Here is a 23,214-nt window from a genome sequence, read left to right on the forward strand (position 1 = left end):
ACGTCGACCCTACATTTCTCAATGGCCTTATAGCTTGGTGTAATCCCGTTTGGTCGCGAGCTAGCGACTCGCGTCTGAAAACCGGTATAGCTAGATCCGTAACAACTATGCATAAACGCAAAGCGCTCTTATAGTGGTTCTGTAAAGCCTTACTGTTAAAATACCTCGGTAAGAAGTCAGAATCACACCCTTGCGCGTAAAAAACATATGTATAGCTACGAGCTGCAGGTAGGCATGTATAGTACGATAGCGACTGTCCGTTCATTCATAAGAAGCGGTTCATTCATGCGGGCGCGAGGACAGTGAATGGGAGCGAGCGAGACGCCAGATAAAGCTGCGTTATATTGTATAGACAATGGAATTTCTTGAAATAGTGTTCTACGAAATACTTGAATGGCATTGTTTTGTCGAGTGCCCATTGAAGTTGTAGTGGTGATCAACGGTTTTAGGGTGAATCCACTAATACGCAATCCTTTTTTTAATTTAGTATCATAATACGTAATTTTAATAAGTTAAAAAAATTAATATGTAAGTTTGAATATGCAATTAGGTTTTTTTTTTATATTAAGACAACGACAAACGGTTAAACCGCATATGAGTAGGTGTGTGTGTGTGTACCTACCTACTTTGCAATTATTCCATTGCTGTAAAATGTACCTACATAAAGACATCGTAAATTTTTGTTACTAGCGAGTTGAAACATGTTTAAGAGGTTCGACGCGGTCGGTAAGTTTTGATAATTGAAGTAGTCTCTACATTTGTAATGGCCAATAAATACGAAATTGTTCTTATATTATAAGAACACAACAATTTATCTTTTACACAGGTATATTGTCTATGTAATACTCGTAGATACCTACAGGTACACATACGCAACGCGACAATATATCTACAAAAAAACTTAATTCAAGCTTAAGTTCAAGTTGGCGATGATAGTGGACACAGCTTTATATCAGAGCAACAAGATTGTGTAGAAAAACATCATCGGTAGGAAGTCAGGCCTGCGCGGCCGCAAACGGTCTTGATCCTCGTAAGACGTAATTAATTTCTCACACAAACTGATGTTTTCCGAGCTTTTGAAAAAAAAAAAACATTTCTCTCTCCTACTTTGATAAAATATATTTAACTCTGAACTACTTTGATAAAATTTTGAATAATTGAACAACAATATTTTTACGACTTAGAAAATTGCTTTTCAAAAACATCACGTTATAATAGTTAGGACTTTTCATTATTCGTGTCACGTACCTTTTCACAAGTTGAAGAATGTCATGTGGCAGTAGAAAACATTTATGACATACTTATAGTACTTACTAACTTTAAATTACGCCAATGTCTCAAGGTTCTTGCCATTTTGCTTACCTGGAATAAAAAAAAGCTTTTAAAGTTACTACACATTTACAAATCGTTATTATGATAGACCAATTTAATAAGCTATCAATCAATATAATTTAATTTTGATTTACAAGAACTATACTTTCTCCGTTATAATTTTTTCTACATCACATTGGTAGGTACTATTTTCTTAACCCCATGTAGAATAGTTCATTGGCACGTTAAACAAACGCAAAAAAGACTTTAATAGTGTAAGTTATTATACGAGTATTATATGTAACTTGGTGCTTTGTATGTATCATTCAACATCATATCCGTATTATAAAACGTGGAAATGATAAAAAAACTATAACAGAAATCAGTAGGAAAAGTGAGCTAAGGCTTTCAAGCTACTTAAAGTATCAAGAGCAACGGATCGCAGTCGGAGGTGGTTATACCGGGCGCGTAGGCCAACTCATACCTGCCTCGGCGCGGCCGACGCCAGTCTTCGCCCGTCCGACCTCCGAGCGACATCCACAGTGTACTCAGTGTAGACATGCAAGTGCTCAGCGTTACCCTGGCCTGGCTGTGCTGCGTGCAGGGCGTCATCAGAACGCCCTTGGAGGCCTTCAGGCCCTCGGCAGAGATACACCTGAGGAGGCCGGACAAACTACCATTTTTGCCGCACAAACGACCCGTGCCTCCCTTTAAGAGTGGACTCAAGATTTTATACCAGACTGGGGTAAGTCTTTTTACACTGACGGAATTGGAAACTGTAATTTGATCTTTAAGTACGTGTTGTTGAGATTGCCACGTTTTGGTACAGCTCTAATGACTTTTTATGACTTAAAGTATCGTTTACTTTCATTGCTTTAACTGGAACTACAAAATATTTTTTGTTTAAAATGCTGTCATTTTGCTTTTTATAATTCTAAACGTCACTGTAATCGACGCGTAAATTAATTAAAGCGTCTAATTTATTTTATACTAATTATACGATACCTAAATTCGTATTTGTATCCGAAAGCTCCTGGACGGTCGCGGGACTCCTGAGTTCTTGTCAGAACTGTAATCTGACGATGGAACCTAAGAGCTTTGAAAAATTTATAGGCATATAAATTTATAGGTATATGTAAGTACTCATATATTTTGTCCAATGCAGTAGGCAGGAGACATTTTTGAAGTAATCTTACTTCCATCGCAAATCCTTACATCAAAGATGCAAGTCGTTAGTCGTATAGTACGTTTTATATAGTAAACTAATAATTATTTATTTTTAAGAACCTTTATATTGTTTAGTAAACTATGTAGTACATATGTACGGTATTGTACGAGTGTACATGTGTAAGTTCCGTTGAAGTAAACCGACACGTTTATTCCTGTAAGAATTAGCCGGGTATTCATCGATAACTATAGTTTGTACGTATGTACATACCCGTATCTAGTTTAATGTGTTTATACATTTCATACAGATGCTAATAGCCCAAACGGTTGACAGATTTTGATATGCGAGGTGTATTTGGAGTTGCCTCAATTATGATAAGTACCTAGTGATTTTTTTCCGTTGGCTTTTAATTTACATATTCGTAATTTCTCATATTTTATTAATCATATACCTAGTTCGATTTGATTTAATGAGGCAAAGCTAGGGGTTCTCAACATTTCTAATATTCTTACACCTGTGTAGTAATACTATTAGAGATGCTAATTTTACTCGTACTTTAAAATGATTTCAAGCTATAAATAATACACGTAGATACAATTGAAATTTAGATGGGTTTGTACCCTTAGGAGTTCGAAACCAAAGGCCTAAGCTAAGCGAATAAATCCCCTGTTCCTGAGAGAGAAATATACTACCATCTTTTTATAAAAACGATTTACATCTCTGGTTATGACTGAATCAACCAACCCTTTGATGCGGTCATTTTTCAGATGAGAATAAAGGCCTGTGCACACCGGCTGCGTATACGTAGACGTGCACGTGCGCGTGCGCTAAAATGTTGGAGACGCGCACGCACACGTCACGCAAGCGGTGTGTCGTCTCTCATAAGGAACTGTATATTACAACGCGCACGTGCACGTCTACGCACACGCACCGGGGTGCACAGATTACCTAAATGACGCACGCTAAGTATTGACGTAATGTAATATTAACTACGTACAACTATTCCAATACGGCCGAAGGAATCCTCCCACCAATTAAATCAATTAAAACTGACAAGTATAAAACGAGCGGTTAAATTTCACAAACACGCCACACTGGCCCACGTGACTAATCATACTGAGAATCCTTAATAGCTGTGATATGATAAAATATACGGAAATCTGGTAGTTAATACATATAAAAACCGTTTTACCGTCCTGTTAAAATACGTGGTTTAAATTGACTGATCATGACGTAAAACGACTTTAGAGACGGACCAATCTAACTGTGCATGGCATTTAAACTCAATCTAACTCTGCAGGGCCACGTATAGGGGCATACCGTAATTTCGTACGTATCGTCCATACGTTCTCCTCGGGAAACTATCTTAGAGTACATCTTCATACCAAACTAACCAAGGTTAATTAATAAAATTGCAGATTGACAGACAGCAGAAAGACAGAGAAGTAGACAGTTGTTTTCCGTTAATATTTATGTATAATATATTTATGGATACGTCTTCTTATATGGATAAATCATATTTATAATTTTATGCCTAACTTAATAACTTATCACAAAACATTACCTACCGAAAATTCTAATCTATTAAGGTAAACGTACGAGTGCTCGACATGCTAATGCCCAATAGATGACACCCTGCTGTCACTTCTATTGACAATGACTTAAGTTTCAAGATGACATGTACTGGTAAGTACCGCGTCGAGCACCAGTACGTTTACCTCACCGAAACTTCTAAATAATGTTGTAAATCCTATTAAGACTGGAAAAATACTTACTACATAGAAACTTAAACTTTCATTCAGTTTACTTTATGATTCAAAGGTATGTCAAACGTACAGATTGGAAATAAAAAGAAAATTACTGAGACAACAACATCCGCAAACAAATACGTAATTATCTCCCGCCATCGATTTCCTCTCACAAAATTGAAGCTGTAATAAAATGATTACATTCCTCGCCCGAAAATGAGAGGAAATAAATCCGGATGTCAAGTCTTCAATTTAAAAAATTGATAATCATTATAATAATTTCAAAGGGGATAATCGTCTTCGTTCTACTCTACATTTTAAGACGTTTGTTGCCGCTGTTGAGTTTTAAACCCTAAGTCTTGGAGCTTTAGGATTGGAATCTATTGAGTGAATGGGAATTTTTAAAATCGGAATTGTCTGAATGGGTGCGTGGGCGCACGCGTAACACCGGTGGCGGCAGGTGTTCATTCACTCATTCTTATCTTGACAGCTTCGATGAGTTACGGCTACGGCCTGTGTGCACGGATTCGGTGAAAAAAAAAGTCGCCTGTTTCAAACTTAACGGTAACCATTCAAGGAATGCAATGACTTGCATAAAAATATTCACGTCATTTTTATAATTAATAAGGTTAATTTTACACATTACATTATTAGCATGAAATTAAATTGGAAATCATCCTGTTGATGTTGCGTGAATTATGAATCGGCGAATTTGTTTTTATTCCATTTCAATGATAAATTCAAAATTTAGCCAGAATGCGTGGTTGGCACTTTTTTATATCTACCTACTAAGCATTTGGTTCTTGATGGGACAAGAAATCGATGAATGTTGCCATTCTAACTTTATCTTTTATTTCATAATCTCACTGCGTTTCCGAAGCATTATCTAACACACCCATTCTATAAGACACCGCAACAATGCATTTTCGTCTTGGCAATTGTTAATTTTGGCAATAATCAGGCATGAAGTGTCTGGGAGGGTCAAAGGAGCCGACGGCCGATGAAAAAGGAGTTTATTACTGGCTGAAATTTGAATAACAAAACTGTCTTTGCCTTCACATCTAGCCGCCGCCACACCTCCTCACTTACAAAGCTTATCTAAAGACTCTAAAAGACCTTTAAAGTTTCAAATGCCGACAGTTGGGGTTGCGTAATCGGGGTCGTAAATAAGACTACTACTTTTTAGGCTTTAGGGCCATCAAAAGTAAACTGTGGTGTTTTAACATTGGCAAGTAGATAGATGCGAGGTTGTTTTTGGGTTAGTACATTTACTAATGGCGATAAAACAAATCGCGTGGAAAATATTTTGATGATTACCGAGATAATTTTCGATCTGGGTGATCGCCTTGATTTTTCTGAAACTCGTCGTAATAACGACAAGCTGACTAAGTGCTTTTTATAAAACAAGTGCTAAAATATATATTTGATCAGGCTACCCCTTATTTTTGAAAAACAGTACCTACACTACTATCTACACTCATATTGTGTAATATTTTTGGGCATTCTCTTACCTGCTACCTTAAGAATGAAAACCTTGATTTTTAATAATGCCAACTTATATACATAATGCCAACAGTAAGAACATTTAAAATAGGCAAGTAATTTTCTTACGACTACGATAAGGGTAAAATGGCGACGCATTTAAACGTAATCTGATCTAGGCTCGCCACTGTTTGTTTGTTAAAGACTAATTTAGCCTAGATTACCCTACTGTATTTTATTACTTAAGTACTACAGTCAGTAGTTAACAGGAATGGAAGGCGAAGTCTTTAAACTAAATTGCTTGCGAATGTTTTTGATATCAAATTTCATTATGGTTGACGTAACGTTATGGAATAATGAGGAAATAAACGGTTAATGTAGTAACAATTTGTAAGTTAAGTACGAATCTTTTATAGTGTTGCGTATGTAAATGTACTAGTAAGTATATGTCAGAGAACTGCAGAATCGACAGACTTTTAGACAAGTTTTTCGAACAGCTTCCTCGAATATTCAAAGATACATGGAAGACGGTGCGGTGGGCCGAAGATATGGTCAAAATTGCGAGGAATCATTGCAAGCAGCGCAAAGATACCTGAGCTTATTAGTAGTAATAGTAAACATTTTTGAGAGATGCCCAGCATTATCGGAGGACATGTACGAGTACATATTCGATGCCAACCGATCTTTGATTTGGCTACAGCCGTGAAACTGATATGTATCACAAATTCTGGTCGTAGGCATGATTTCTAGTCGAATAGCATTTTATATGGTTTTCCGGTGATCTCCCTTTTGAGAAAGAAGCCACATGGCTTATATTCGTAAAAGTTACATGTTTATTCCTTACAGTATGGAAAATGCAACTCGAATCACACCCCTGTCAATTGATCACTTGTCGCAAAATAGCTTCAGAGGCAAGTAGGTACCTAATACACTTTGTGTTGACAATGTGGGCATATCGGGTGTCGCATTATATTGGCCTGAATTATCCAGCCCGCACGATGGTTACTGCCAAGCCTAAAGCTAAACAAGTTGTAACTACATTACAGAAAGTAAAGTTAAAAGACAGAGGCCTATGCTCAGCAGTGGGTGACCGAAGGCTAAAATGATGATGATGATGAAAGTTAAAATGTTTTTATAAATAAGTAAGTTCATAGACGCGTTATCCACAGGCGTCCTCTTTTTATCTTTTTATTTACCAGCCAAAGGTCTCCCGTTGATCGCCGGAAAGTGCGGTCCTCCGCAGCACTTTCTTGTCCAGTAGTCGGCCACTCGGCCATTATATCTTCGGGATATGTGGCTATTTCTATTTTCCCTATCGGCACTTCAACGTAATCTTACGAGATATGTGAAATACTTTAGTTATTTTGTGAATCTCCATATTTAATTATACCACGAAGAGAAGCCCCAAACATAGCTATCTCTATAGCACGTTGAGAAGTCATATAACCGCAGCAAATAACCCGAACCAACCCAAACCACAATTTAATCATACGTTTACGTAAATGGCGTGATTTAACGAACGAAATGGCAACCAAATGGCTATTTTCGTAAACAGTAGCTATGTCATCAATGATCGCCAATTATTATAGTTTTTTTGGAATTTTTATAGGTCGATCGGCCTAGTGCTAGCAGTCTTAGCCAAAATGTTAATACGATTAATGTGTTTTTAATATTTTAGCCGATGCGATCGCGGAAATTGCATGAACACTCCCTTCACTGGTCGTCAATCATTTTAAATGGATTACTAGGGCACCGGGAACAAATGGAGTAAATAAGTTCGTTACCCAGGAAGCTAATATAGCGACAGATTTTCCTAATTACGTTAACGGAAGCCGTGTGTCGTATTTTAGCATTATAAGCCCATAAGTAATAAAATAAGAAATAATCGAGCTACAATGTTTCCTGTCCATGGTACCTAATATAATGCCCATGAATATAATGTACCAGCTTTTGCCCGCGACTTCGTGTGAGGAGGATGATGATAATGATGATTGATAAAAAATAGAATACGTCCTTCCTCGAGCCTTAAATTATATCCATACCAAATGTCATCTAAATTGGTTCAGCGGATTAAGCGCGATTTGGGAGTCAGAGAGTCCTAACACAAGAAAGGTTACGAGTAAGGGTTATCATTCATATTCATATATTTATAATAATAATTCATAATAATTCGTATTATATGTCACAATATTATTTACAAGAAATTATTTACAAAATAGGATTTGTAACATCATCATCACCAACATCATCAAAGATATAACGTAGGTTTCAAATGTGTTTTAATTTTACAGAGTTGAAATTATAGCTAACGCTTATCATTAGCAGATGTCTCAGATCTTCCTAATCGCGCGGTCACTCACTACTGGATAGTCTTCTTTGGGAGTGTATGATATTATTTGCGTTTATCCACTCGCCTGCCTTTGCCTGTATCGGATAATCTGTTTAACTATTTTATTTTAGATTAACTTTTGAAACACTTTATGTACGTAATAAGTGTAATATCGTTATTACGCTTGAACTTGTTACGTAACAAGTTCAAGCTTTTTACTTAAATCGGTACAAGCGAAAAAGGTTACAAGCAAACAGATTGATTTCCACGTAGATAGGTAAGTACATACCCACAAATGCTATAGAATCTATCTATGTATGGATTTACTTGTCGATGTCGCTTTGCTACTTGTTTACTATAAAGAACGTACGTACGTACTGTACTTATACGTATAAACAGCAAGTAGGTAGATCGACAAAGTCAATATCGGATGTATCGGCTTGAACAAATATCCGATGGATCCTCGGTAACTGGAGCTAGCGCCGCGTCGCTGCAAGTCTCGTATTTGTGAACTCGCTATATTCCTTATTGGTTCTATATTGCATAATGAGTTAATGACAGTCGTGTGATATACAATGTATTAGTTTTAATATTCCTAACGTAACTAGGTTGGTTAGGTGACAATATATTGTGACAATGTGCAGTTTCCGACTACCCCCAACTTAATTTCCAAAGGAAGCGTAACATTATAATTTTTGCTCAAAAATTCCGTACTAGTACGGAAGTGAACAGTAAACCTGTGTTTGTTAAGCCTTTTATTACATCTCTGCGTTCTGAATAAACTAAACAGTTTAGCATATAAATTATTTTATCATACAAATGAAATTAACTTTAAACAGTTCTCATGGCCTTAACAATGGGCATACCTTCACGATTAACATCCTAATTGACTAGGCTATCCAAGCAGCTATTTAAATTTTATATTAAAGAACATTGCTTTCAACATAATTATGTATATGTATATGAATACTCTAGGCATGTAACGGAGTTCTTTGCGAATATTTCAATTAAGTTAATGTTAATTTTATTCAGCGTGTGTTGAATTTATTACGTGATAAAATGACACCTATAGAAGTAAGAAATCTTAGAGGGATTGACTAACTCATAGTCCTTAAAAGAACGCAACGGATTTTGATGCGGTTTTTTTTAATAGATAGAGTGATTCAAGAGGAAGGTCTATGTATATGTTAACCCGTGCGAAGCCGGGGCGGGTCGCTAGTTCTATTATGAATTAATCCTGAAAACGTGCTTTCTTTAGATCCATATTGACACAAAATTTAGTTTCGGCGATATCATCGGCAATAGTAAAGTTTTAAGCTAATTTCGTTATTATTTCACAAATTTTGCGAAGTCACTAGCCGTCCAAAAAATTAAGTCGACTACCGCTTCTATTTTTTACTATTAAGAAGCATCCCTCCACGTTACGGTAGCTAACAGCGTTTAAACTTTTTATTGGAATAAACACTTTTTGTGATGACAGCATTTAGATAAATCTTGGCTCCGATCAATGGGTTTAATGAGATAATTTACGCTTCGGTACGGACACACAAAAAAGGCCGGGACATGCGTCAGTAAAGAAAAGTGAATGCAAAGAGTGACCTCGGCAGGGACGAGCTCGGGGCTCGAGCCAACAATGATGGTAAAGGCAGATGCACATGGCAAGTAAATAGAAGATTTCTTTTAAAGAGCCCATCAACGTGCACACTAGCGCCACTGCTAAATAATCGTGATTATTTAAATTGAACGAAATATATTTAAAAAAGGGGGCCGCTACGTACTGTATCTTGTATTAAATTACCTTTTGAATACATCACACGTTTACATAGTTTCAATTTTGCTGGATTCGTCAGTCTAATATGAACTCAAAACAAAAACGGCCGTTTTAACTTTGGAGGCATGTTGATGGGCTCTTAAGGGCAACCTGGTAGTTTTTGCTACATTCTTATAACCTGATTAAGTTTACGTCCGTTATTTTTATTACTATTCTCTTTGTGATCACAACATTGTAATGAGAGCAGCTAGTAGAGGCATTTTTAACGAACTACGAACACGCTGACATACGATTTCGTGCAACTGATTCTAAGTAAGAGAGAGTATGAAAGGACTCGTACGTATAGAAAATACTTTATTTATAGGTTTACTAGCACTTACTGGTTATCGTTAGGTTGAGTATCTTTTAGAGTACTTATTTTTGTAAAACATAGTCAATGCAAAATTGTAACGGCAACGCTAAAAGTTGCTCCATCATAATAACATTTTTATTAACAGAGACGACAAACAAGTTTTTAAATAAGAAGTTGCCGTGTGTATAGGGCGCAAGGTTTAAAAAAAGCAATAGGACTCCAAAAGGATGGGACACCTGTGTTACGCAGGCACAAAAAATACTCCTTCTTATTTTACTTTTAACGAAACGGTTAAAGAAAGTGCCTTGGTAAGAAATAGAAGTGTCTTATATATAAAATTATATGAAGTTTAATGTGTTAGCTAGCTGAAGCATAATAGGTTCTGAAAGAAAAGAGTGAACTATCTCATCACTACATATAGTATAAAACAAAGTCGCTTCCCTGTCTGTCTGTATGTATGTATGTATGCTTATTATCTTTAAAACTACGCAATAGATTTTGATGCGGTTTTTTTTAATAGATAGAGTGATTTAGAGGAAGGTTTATGTATAATTTGTTAACCTGTCCGAAGCCGGGGAGGGTCGCTAGTATGAAATAAAGGCTTAAAAACGGAACGAAAAAGAACTTACTCAATAGTCTAAATTGAACTATTTTATTAAACCGGTACATAAAAACTTTTGTGTAAGTACTCAAAACGAGAGGAAACAAAACGATTATACTTATAAATAGTAAAGGGGATAGTCGAAGCATTAAGAAACACTTGAAAAATAAAACCCTTTCAACCGAGACATCTTTTCTTCCTATTGCGTTGGAGATTTTCCCAAACAGACAACACACCCTCTTTACTTTTGATAGGTAGGTATTATCTAGTTTGATTACGAAATGAATAATGATAAGGGTGTCCGCTAGCGGGCGTGGTTGCACGGAGCGGGTTAACGAAAAATAGTACGAGCATGACCAACGCTAACTGGCGGGGATGCGTGCGACAGATTTTACCTACAATGGCACCCGTGTGCGTGCGCCCGCTGCGTGCACCCGCGCCAGCTAGCGGACGCCCTAAGAGATAAGAAGTCGACCTAAAAACGTTAATTTCAGGTATGTCAAACGCTGTTTGCCGGACTAGCATGAGTTGCGTTCTCGCGCGTGACCCCATACTTGAAGTCGCGCTAGATGTATGGAGTCGCGCGCGAGAACGCAACTCATGCTAGACCGCCTGCTGTAATTCGATACCTACCTGTAATTAAGTAACGACCCCATTATTAAGCGGATAGGATAACAACGGACGAAATGTTACATTGTCAATGGAATCAACAGGCCTGTCACTGAGCCTGCAAAAAGCTAGTTGAATATGGCCGTCAACAAGTCTTAGGTTAGCATCCGTCTCAGAGGGCTGGCCACGTGCGTCTTGAATGGGCCCTCCGGATGGAAGCTACAATGGATGCGTGTGAGTCTGTGAGTGCGTGTATTCTCGTCGGTATAAATATAGAGGTAAAGTAAAGTTTAAAAATGTAGTAAGTAAATATCCCCGTTTTCGGAAATATGTGTAGCGTTTTTGAATTTTTTTATACAATAGAATAAGCCTATCTTACGAGGGCTGGTCCGAAAGTTTTTATCTGCTCCGGCTCTACTCATGCGATTTGAATAAAATTTATACCATTGCGAAGAAACGTTCTCTATAGATTTCCGTCAAATTTTAGATGTCAGCTGCCGACATGATACATAAGGGCAACCAATCGGTTAAATGGTGTTTATGGTTTATGCATGACAATTGTCTAGCGTTTAGAAGATTCGAGGTATTTCATTCATAAATAGGTTTTGAAATAGTAGTCCTAACAGTCTTACAAAATCAATACACTTCGTGCCTACGAAATAAGTTCAGGTGTTATTTGTGATGTGAATGGCTCTTCTCTTATAAGTACTTTGTAAATATGTATCTATAATATTGAACACTCATGTACTCGTACTCAATGAAGGCTAACAAACGCAGTTAAAAAGTGCTCGAGGCCTCATATTAATAACGCTCGTAATAAACATCATGTAATAAATTATGTTTAGTCATCTGCCAAAGCTTACCAAGTAACACGCCAAATTTAACCTTGAGCAGTACGTACCAGGGTTTAAAAAGCATGATAAAAAGTGATGAGAGGCGAAGTAGATTGCGGCTGATATAACCAGTGGCGATGTGTAATCGTAATTTGTTGGCTACTTGTATTACCAAAAGTGTTTTTATATTGACTTACCGAGTCAACCATTTAAAAATAACCAGTATAAGCTCGGTCTCTGATTAAGTATAGTTAGTACGGATTTCAATGTAACAGATACATTGGTTTCTCCTGAGCTGTAAGCTCTCTAGAAGCAGTGCTGCAGTGCGAGTCGGGTGTCCGTCCGCGCCTGAGGCGAATCCGCTCCCAAATCTTTTATAATTAAACAACCACAAAAACTTAACAACAACAAATTAATTGTATAATTTCGTCGTTTCCTGTGCCCTTTTAATATTCTAAAGGACTTATTTTGCATTTGATTTGATTTAGTAAGCGTACATTTTGTAATAGGTACATCGACCAAAGAGCGATTAGACAGATTTATGTTATACACAATTAAGTTACCAATATCATATGAGTACGTACGAGTATTTAGATGTTAACTACGAAAGGATGAAACTTGTCGATGGATTTTAACTATTTCAAGTGGAGCTAACATAGCAAATACATATAAATGTATAGGTAGTTTCTATTATCTAGTTGCAACACTGAATGTTCCACTCACCACGACGCATAAAAAGATAAAAAGAAAATAAATTAGTTTAACTTTTGACTAAACGAACTAACAATAAAATAGGTACTAAATCAAAGATACGTGCGAGTAAGACAGCGAAGTGCTCAAAGCACGTGGGGGATAGGGATAGCGGTAGGACGGTTGTGGAAGGTCGGTCGGTGCTGGTAACAAATTATTTCATTAGAGTGGGCGCGGCGCGCGCGCAAGCCACCTGTCCGGCAACCGGATACCTCGCCTCCCGACCCGCTCCACCCCCGCACCACAGCCTCCACACCAACTGAAAAACAACCTTATCATGAAAACTGTATGGTCCATATCTCAGGGATCCAAAAGGTGATGGGCCACGTCTGGTTTTCAAAACGACTTAGAAAAGGACGAAAACGCAAATGTCGCCCCCGGTCAGGTCTCAAATAACGTTTCCAAAAAATCATTGACGTAACATCCGTTGAGCCTCCCAGCTACAAATGGGCGGTCGTTACTAAAATCAGTGTCTCGAGTCAAATGAATAAATTAGGTACACGCGATGGTCTCGATTAGATATCTTAATGCGGCTTGAGATAATCTTTGTAATGTGTAAAGAAAAGCATTAAGTGATTGATTCAATTTGGCCTTTGGTTTGTTCTGACTAACGCGATAACGTGATCAAAAGATGCCACTGTTATTTGACCTATTAGCCGCTATAGATTTAAGGGACTTTGACTATCCCAAAATGGTAAAGACGAGTTGAATATTCCATCTGTTTGCAAAAAACAACATGTAGCTCAATGATATTATATAACCATAGATAGGTTATACTCATACTTGGGGAGCACAAAAATACAAAAATCTGTTATTTTTCATTAATTTTCTCATTCCATCCATCTTTGTCACACTCGTTGTGTCTCTTTCTCTTTCGGTGTGCCGGAGCTCGTTAGCACGTGCACATTTCTTGCTTGTCCAGCCGCGACTACAGGCAACTTGTACAATTTGTCACAAGGTAAGCGTTTCAATTTTGGAACGCCTAATAACCTATCTTGAGTTATAAATCATTGATGTAGCTTTCTGTGCCGAGTTACAAAAACGGAAAAGTCGTTTTTTCCTCGTAAATTCTTGGCGCCCGTTTAAAGTGAGGCACACGTGAAGTAAGTCAACATTGTGCAGTGTGTTCCTCGGCTCGGAGCTTTTTGTCCGCACACAAAAGGGCTGTATCCGGTAAGATCGGGCCGCTTCCGCGAAATCTATCGCAACAAGAAACGGGAAGTATATCCGGAACAACGAAAAAACATCAGTTTTTTTCAAACCTCAGAGTTGTTAGGGTTGTCACTTGTAGTACTCGTAGTTTGTCAGTAAATATGTCGTGTTCTCGTGTTGTACCAGGCCGTAAAAGAACTTGCATGAAAGAGGAGGGAATTACAACTACAACAGAATTAGTGATGTGAAGTTTTTAAACCATTTAAAAAAAAACATTGCACGCATTTTTAACGCTGATATGATGAATACTTACTTATTGATGATGATGATGATGATGATAAATTATGGTTATGTTATGAGCAATTAAGTTTAAAATAATTTTGTCGATAGATAATAAAATTACCTACGCTTTTCCGGTATCAAGTACGATATTCTTACTGGATTCTTAAAGAAAATGTGTACTTATATGTTAATTGTTAACAACATAATATGTCTTATACATAGTTATATTCCTATGTCGTATATTATAATATTTACTATTGGTATACGGGTAGGTAACCTTAATTAAGCATTATCTCAAGTGGAACAAGATGAAAGAGTTTGTTGTAAATGTTATTTTTGGTTGTAGTGTGAAGGGATGATAAACTCCGATTACAAAAACTATTGAATACTGGCAATTTCTAAGTTAATTAAACATATATGTAATTATACCATAAGCCCTAAGCAGCAGGCAACCCTGAGGCAGTGCTCAGTGTCAATTTTCCCACGCCCAACAGGTTGCCAAGCACGTCTTCCTTCCGGAGTACGACCAATGGTCCTTTTCGTCACAAAAAAATTTTTTTTTTCGACAACAGGTTTCGTATTTCGAGCACACATGTTCCTCAACGCCAATCAAAAAGGCATATGTCATAATGAAGTTTATATGCCTTTACTCATTTCGGAAGTAGTGTCAGACCGTATTGTGTGAATGATAATGATTAACATCTTATGGGGTATAATGATCGGTCCGTGGCGACAGGTGTGTAGCAACATGGATTGCACATTTCATTTTTCCCACGAGCGATCTTTTGTGGCGATTTTCACCTGACTTTTGGGTCAAAAGGCTATTAAAATTGTGAATGACACAAAGCTTTTACAAACATATGTCTTCGGGGTGGACTATAAAGGCTATTCAAAGTTTGATAAATGGATGTTTGCAGGTTATTTAATTCAATGTTTATGAAGCTATGTTGTGTAGCGATGGTTTTGACACCTGTGCTCCTATTCAGAATTGGATTTTTTAAATGATATGGTCCATATTTTTAACATTTCCTACATTGTTTCCACATCATTAAAGTTGATGTTTATGATATGAATTTTAAAAAGCGTTAACGGATGAATCGATAGTAGCCAACAAAATGTTTTCTCGTAGAAATTGATAGGTGAGGCAAATGGCACAGTGTTAGTGTTATACCTGGAATGTTAACGGCAATGTGCGTGGAATTATTAAACGAGCCATCGATCGCGACAAATCGATAAATGTTAACATATTATGTACCCGGGCCACATTTTATAAAACTACATCTTTACGAGTTGAGTCCGGCAACATTGAGGCGAAGTTCTGTGACTATTATCGAAACACATTTTGTTTTGAGTTTAGCTTCGGGTTTTGTGAAACTGTTGTTTTCTGAACTTTTTAAACTGTTTTTGTAATTTTATAACCAAAGATAGTATATTATATTATAGTATAATACCGTATGAAATTATAGTTACTGGACTACATTTTAAAATACTTTTATAAAAGCTATTGTTTTTGGGAAATCTAGATGAAATGGTGGGAGTAACATATTGCATCTGTATTTAAAATTTAAACATTTTGTGAATTGCTATAGTGTAGGTACAACGCGGCGATATATCGACCTGTCATTAAAACGTCTTATATATGTCGGCGGCAGATCGTAAAATCGGGCATATCGAGATATTCCTAGGCATATCATGAAACGCCGCCATTTCATGATCTGACTAAGATGAACCCAGTCGTATCACGATCTGCCTTATAAAAGAGGCGACAGATCGGTCAGACCAATGTATTCGTTGATATTCCTAGCTTCATACCGGGCGCATCGTAAAATAATTGATGAGATATTCCTAGGCATATCATGAAACGCCGCCATTTCATGATCTGACTAAAATTAACTCAGGCATATCACGATCTGTCTTATAAAAGATTCGGCAGATCGATGGGAGCAATGTATTCGTCGAATTCCTAGCTTCATTCATACATACCGATCGCATCGTAAAATAATTGCATTTTTTGCCACTGGTGGCGCTGCATTCTATATGGCGCTGCGTCCGAGGCCCAGTGTTGCCAGATCGTACCTTTTAATATAAGTTTACGTTCCTTTTGAGCCTTGAGGTTTGCTCGATATAGCTGGTGGTCGCTAGGCAGATCATGAAATGCCGGCGTTTCATGATCTGCCTAGGATTATCACCCATTGAGGTTTGCACGATATGGCTGATGGTCGCGCTAGGCAGATCATGAAATGCCGGCGTTTCATGATCTGCCTAGGAATATCACCCCTTGAGGTTTGCACGATATGGCTGGTCGTCGCTAGGCAGATCATGAAATGCCGGCGTTTCATGATCTGCCTAGGAATATCACCCATTGAGGTTTGCACGATATGGCTGGTGGTCACGCTAGGCAGATCATGAAATGCCGGCGTTTCATGATCTGCCTAGGAATATCACCCCTTGAGTTTGCACGATATGGCTGATGGTCGCGCTAGGCAGATCATGAAATGCCGGCGTTTCATGATATGCCTAGGAATATCACACCCTACTACATATTTGATATGCCTAAACGTCGCTAGGCAAATCGTCAAACGTTGATGTCTAGGAATATCTCGATATGGCCGATTTTACGATCTGCCTCCGACATATATATAACCCAGGGATGTTGCGAACATCCGCATCCGCATCCGCAACCGCGGAACTTCCGCATTATTTTCAACATCCGCATCTGCATCCGCATCCGCATAAAATCGATGCGGAGCTTATGCGGATGCGGATGTCGAACAAATCGGTACAGGAACGTCATAGCGGCGGCGTAAGTGCTAGGTAATTTTGTCATTACCTATAACGAAATCGTCTAGATCCAGAAAAGTCGGCCAAGTTACTGTTTATTAAATATAACGCACCTATATTCTTGCTCAAATACTAAACTTTTCGTTTTTTTTTTTAATAAAAAAATACTTAAAATGTCGTATTTGACGTTTTTTTAAGTACCTAATCTTGACATCCGCATCCGCGGATGTGAGCCTTTAAATATCCGTATCCGCATCCGCGTCCGCGGATGTCAAAAAATCTGCATCCGCAACATCCCTGATATAACCTCTCAGCTCCCGAGAGGATGTCTTGTCTGTGGCTCCCGACAATGCCTTACTTAGCCTACTAATGACGATATCTACATAAACATGATTACACTGTGTATTTCGTGTCGTCAGCGCACACTATAGTTTGCATAACAATTATAAATTACTTATTTTGTACTTATACAGAATAATAAGAGGCTTACATGCATAAATCTAAATAGGTTTAGTTTGTACGAAGTCATTAACTCGTTGTATTTTTTTAAATTACGGCCTATGGCAGTGGCTTGTTTTTTCACCATACATCTTGCTGCGTAAACGGTGCGTCAATAGTACATTACATACCTAGGGAGGTGAATTCATAAATGCTCCAGATCGCAGGTGTTTGTGGCCCGAACCGAAGGTGAGGGCCATTAATATGCGATCTGGGGCTTTACGAATTACCGCTCGTGGTTTGTCTAAAGTTTTACGTCTTGCCTTGGCCAGGCAGGAAGTGAGATTTTCTTCTCGCGTAGCGTAAAATCTTTTACGCAGCGGGGTGGTGTCGATCCTTAAGTCTGTATACCCTATATTAAATGCCATGGCGGGATTCCACTTGAAACTGCACAAAGAACACCATAATGATCTATTATTTAACAATTGCTTTACGAGCTCTACTCTTCAAAGTCTAAAAAAGTTTCCCGTCTCAAGTGGGATCCCGCCATGGCATTTGAAATGGGTTATAACTGATACAACTTAGGGAACAAATCAAATAATCGCATATAATCGAGAAATTGGGACGGGTATCGCCGTGACTACGCTACCCTAGCCTAGAGGTCCAGGGCGTTAGCCGAAGACGTACAAATCCGGCCTCCGCCACTAGCTTGGTCACTCTTTCTTTAGTATATATGTATATGGCATTTATTTCAGTCTGTAACTCATGTTAACGTTAATGTTTCTCATTCCAGGTATCAGAGGATGACCTGCCAGCGTGCAGGCCGCGGCAGGTGTGCAGCAAGGTCGACCTGTACGACACCACGCAGCCCTGGCTGGAGAAGAAATGCCGGTGTCTGGGTCACAGGCCGTGCTCAAGGTACTGAAATACTTTATTTATTTAATTTATATGAGCCTAGAGTGTCCCACTGCTGGGCAAAGGCCTCCCTCCTCCCCTTCCACGTATCCCGGTCTTGACCCGTCTCCCACCAGTTCCTGTCAAAGGCGTTAAGGTCATCTCGCCAACGCCGTCGAGGTTTGCCGCGACCTCGAGTTCGATTTTGTGGGGCCCACTGAAATACTTATCTAATACCTAATATTTATATGCACCAGCACGTCAAAGACACGTTTACATTTTTAGGGTTCCGTAGCCAAATGGCAAAAAACGGAACCCTTATAGATTCGTCATGTCTGTCTGTCTGTCTGTCCGTCTGTCCGTCTGTCTGTCCGTCCGTATGTCACAGCCACTTTTCTCCGAAACTATAAGAACTATACTGTTGAAACTTGGTAAGTAGATGTATTCTGTGAACCGCATTAAGATTTTCACACAAAAATAGAAAAAAAACAATAAATTTTTGGGGTTCCCCATACTTCGAACTGAAACTCAAAAAAATTTTTTTCATCAAACCCATACGTGTGGGGTATCTATGGATAGGTCTTCAAAAATGATATTGAGGTTTCTAATATCATTTTTTTCTAAACTGAATAGTTTGCGCGAGAGACACTTCCAAAGTGGTAAAATGTGTGTCCCCCCCCCTGTAACTTCTAAAATAAGAGAATGATAAAACTAAAAAAAATATATGATGTACATTACCATGTAAACTTCCACCGAAAATTGGTTTGAACGAGATCTAGTAAGTAGTTTTTTTTTTAATACGTCATAAATCGCCTAAATACGGAACCCTTCATGGGCGAGTCCGACTCGCACTTGGCCGCTTTTTAGGGTTCCGTAGCCAAATGGCAAAAAACGGAACCCTTATAGATTCGTCATGTCTGTCTGTCTGTCTGTCTGTCCGTCTGTCCGTCTGTCCGTCTGTCTGTCCGTCCGTATGTCACAGCCACTTTTCTCCGAAACTATAAGAACTATACTGTTGAAACTTGGTAAGTAGATGTATTCTGTGAACCGCATTAAGATTTTCACACAAAAATAGAAAGAAAAAAAAATTTTTTGGGGTTCCCCATACTTCGAACTGAAACTCAAAAATTTTTTTTTCATCAAACCCATACGTGTGGGGTATCTATGGATAGGTCTTCAAAAATGATAGTGAGGTTCCTAATATCATTTTTTTCTAAACTGAATAGTTTGCGCCAGAGACACTTCCAAAGTGGTAAAATGTGTGTCCCCCCCCTGTAACTTCTAAAATAAGAGAATGATAAAACAAAAAAAAATATATGATGTACATTACCATGTAAACTTCCACCGAAAATTGGTTTGAACGAGATCTAGTAAGTAGTTTTTTTTATACGTCATAAATCGCCTAAATACGGAACCCTTCATGGGCGAGTCCGACTCGCACTTGGCCGCTTTTCCCTTTATTACAAAGGATTAGGTTACATAACTGTAAAAATGTCTTCGATATGAGTCGGAAACTGCCTATAGTCGGTAGTGATAAATGCCTAAGAGCTTTCCTAGGCTATCCCCCACTAGTATCTCCCATGCATCTGGCTAAGAACTCTATGATTGCTGCTCGATACAACGTTGGCGCAACTGCGTAATGACACCGTTTTTCATAGCGCTGACTAGACGCCGACGCTCAAAAGATTCTGGTGTGGGGTCTCACAAACCACACACACGGAGAGTCACGAATTTATTATAGTTTTGTACAACAATTAATAAATTTAATTATATATGATAAAAAAGCATTGTTGATATTCGATGATATTCGAGATGTACCAAAATCGTACTGATAGTCTAAAATATTCCACATGGCAAATTTTCAAAAACTTCTCACATTCTACGCGTAGTACCTACATAATGTTTCTTTGCCAAAATGTTTAATAGTGCTTTATTTGTTACTGTGAAAGAGCAGGCATGTTGCCCATATTTAAAATATCATATTTCGCACCACGCATCAAATAAATCACCACTTAAAAATAAAAATATTGTATAAAAATATTTCGTATACTTAGCTAATTGCTTTGACAGTTTGAAAGAAACTGATTTGATTAATTTGTCACATACGTTATTCCTGAGAAACCAGTATTTTGATAAAATGATTTCCTTTCAGCGAACTCACCGCCGATGACAACCACACGCTCGCCGACAAGACCACCCTCTACAAGACCTGTGAACCCGTCAAGCGGCTGCCCAAGTGCCGGTACTTCAAGGACCCGGCGTGGACCATCTACACGTTACCTGACAGCAACGCCACGCAGCAGATCATCAGCTGCCACTGCCCGAAGATGTCGGTCACGTATCTGCTGAAGAAGCTACCGTATACGACGCCAGGCGGGGAGCAGGGCAACCAGTATCAGTTTGCGTGCTCGCCTATCAGCGTGAGTTGCTTTTTGTTTTATTCACCCATTACTCCACCCAACGGAACATTGTTAAGTTGGGATTAGAAGGGTTTTAAAAGTGGAATGAAAACGTTAAGATAATTCCTGAACGGTGAATGGTGACAGGTTAGTGACATTGTCCATGTACTGTGGTCACGCAGCCTCTGCGAGTTCGTCATGTATTTGTCGAAGAAGACACCGTTAACGACACCTGGTGGAGAGCAGAGGCACTAACACAAGTTTGAGAACACAGAACACCGTGCGAGCCTTTCCTTTCCTTTTAGTTCGCGCGGTCGTCGCGGGATGGCGCTGACGACAGTGGGAGCTTTTTATTATTGTATGATTGAAAATATTGTGTACGTAAAAGTATATTAAAAGCCAGCAAACATGGAAAGTAAAACTTGAGTGCGTGGTAAAATGCAATGAAAAAGGGGGAATTTTTTTTCGAAGAGTCAAATCTAACTAGGCCAGTTTCCTGTCCTTGCTTGCGTTTGGTAGAAATAGAAAGGTTTCACATTGCCATCTCACAGGAGAGGTAACAAATGCAAAATTCTCAACCTACCGACACCACACCACCAGTAGCATCCCCATTTCACAGCCCCTACTCCTTTCCAGAGACTACGCTGCTCCCGAAAAGAGCCGTGCAAGCTGTTCAGCGTGCGCCGGCGTCACGAGCAGATCGACGAAGTGAACGCGAACACGATCTGCCAGTGCCCGCGCGACCACGCCTGCCCGCGGCATCACACAGAGCCAGGCGTGCTCGCCGGCGTGACGTACGCGGCCGAAGACATCCGCACCTACCACGGGTACTGCATGCCCGAACCGCCTGAGACGTATCGGTTTGTGGGCGAGAAAGACTGAAAATAATTACGCTTTATCACGGGCTTAATTGAGTCGCGGAATTTCTATCTTGTTGTCGATTTTTTTGTCTGTACGGTGTAATTATATAACAATCTATCCTACATGGTTATTACCAAAAATATAATCGATTTTCGAACTCGAGCATACCGGCAAGCTGTGCACCAATTCATAATCAAACTTAGAAGGCGAAAATCCGACAACAAGACATGAATTCGCCGTTATATATTTTATCGTTGTGGATAAGACAAGCTTGTTAATTTATTCACAGCTGTAAACAACAGTCACGCGACAAGTGTTGTACGAACGCCTTTCTTTTGATTACAATGACGCTAAGTATCCTTACCACGACTGCCTTAGCAGTATCAAACTGACATATTCGCTAACTTCTGCGTAGGTAACTTACTTTCTATACATTTCGCTCGCACTAATATGCGAGTACGAGCGATATGCATAAAAAGTAAGTTACGCACACGCTAGCGAATATGTCCGTGTCAAACTGGTGGTAGCCGTAAGAGCGGTTTCGCACTACGTCCGATCCGAATCCGTGAAAATATGGTCCGAAGTAGCTGTAGAACTATTTCTATGGTAATTACGCACTAGATCCGTCTGATTTCTTTCCGAAATCGGATGACGGAGATCGGATCTAGTGCGTAAATTACCATAGAAATAGTTCTACGGCTACTTCGGACCATATTTTCACGGATTCGGATGTAGTGCGAAACCGCTCTAAAGGTTGCTTTGCTCAATACCTGTTTAGTACAAAAACTTTTAAGGCAGCTCGAAATGCTTTTTTTTTTATTATTAATGGTATTATTTTATAAGAACTGGACAAATACCCCAATCAATAACAAAGACCAGCTAATTCTAAAAACTATAACTTTGTTTTCGTAACTTCAGTAGGCTGAATCTATGTTAATTGGGGTAAAATACTCGTACGAACAAAATGAACAAATCGTGATGTTTAATGTTCAACGTGTTTCACGTAATAATGTGAATTACTTACGGGGAGTTGAAAAAAAGTGATCCAAGTTGAAAAAGAGACTCAAAAATTTGAATCGAAAACAAATGACAAATCATTTGTGACTGTTCCAATTCCTCTCGTGTAAGGGCGCGCATATTGTTTCTGTTATAGTTATTATGTAAATAATAGTTGTAGAGTAAGTAATCATTCCAAACGGTTAGTATAGATTAATTATTGATATTTTAATTATTTACTTGCCATATGTTGCGTTTGTTCCGAGTCTTCCATTCCAGTCAAGAAGACAAAATTGTTTCATTATTTTGTTTATGTTTACTATTGTCTAATAGTTTTTGTTATTTATGGCGATATAGTCGTGGTCTTAATTATACTCGATTAAAATATCTTTAAACTTTTTATATCCTTTTACATTCTTTTACGAGACGACCATAGCGATAAGTTAGAAAATGTTGC

At 38.5% G+C, this 23,214-nt stretch overlaps 2 protein-coding genes across 2 annotated transcripts in view; one reads left to right on the forward strand and one right to left on the reverse strand.

The window, feature by feature from the left end:
• Positions 1-23,214, reverse strand: part of LOC134656432 (elongation factor-like GTPase 1) — a 232,131-nt gene that overhangs the window by 23,243 nt on the left and 185,674 nt on the right. The window lies entirely within an intron of this gene.
• On the forward strand, positions 1,785-22,198 carry LOC134656439 (protein giant-lens). Its single transcript, XM_063511972.1, has 4 exons — positions 1,785-2,056; positions 18,401-18,525; positions 20,654-20,921; positions 21,537-22,198. Exons 1-4 carry the CDS (start codon positions 1,871-1,873, stop codon positions 21,780-21,782), a joined length of 825 nt encoding a protein of 274 aa, XP_063368042.1. The 5' UTR covers positions 1,785-1,870; the 3' UTR covers positions 21,783-22,198.

This window comes from Cydia amplana, chromosome 18, assembly GCF_948474715.1.
Source record: "Cydia amplana chromosome 18, ilCydAmpl1.1, whole genome shotgun sequence".
Classification (NCBI taxonomy): Eukaryota; Metazoa; Arthropoda; class Insecta; order Lepidoptera; family Tortricidae; genus Cydia; species Cydia amplana.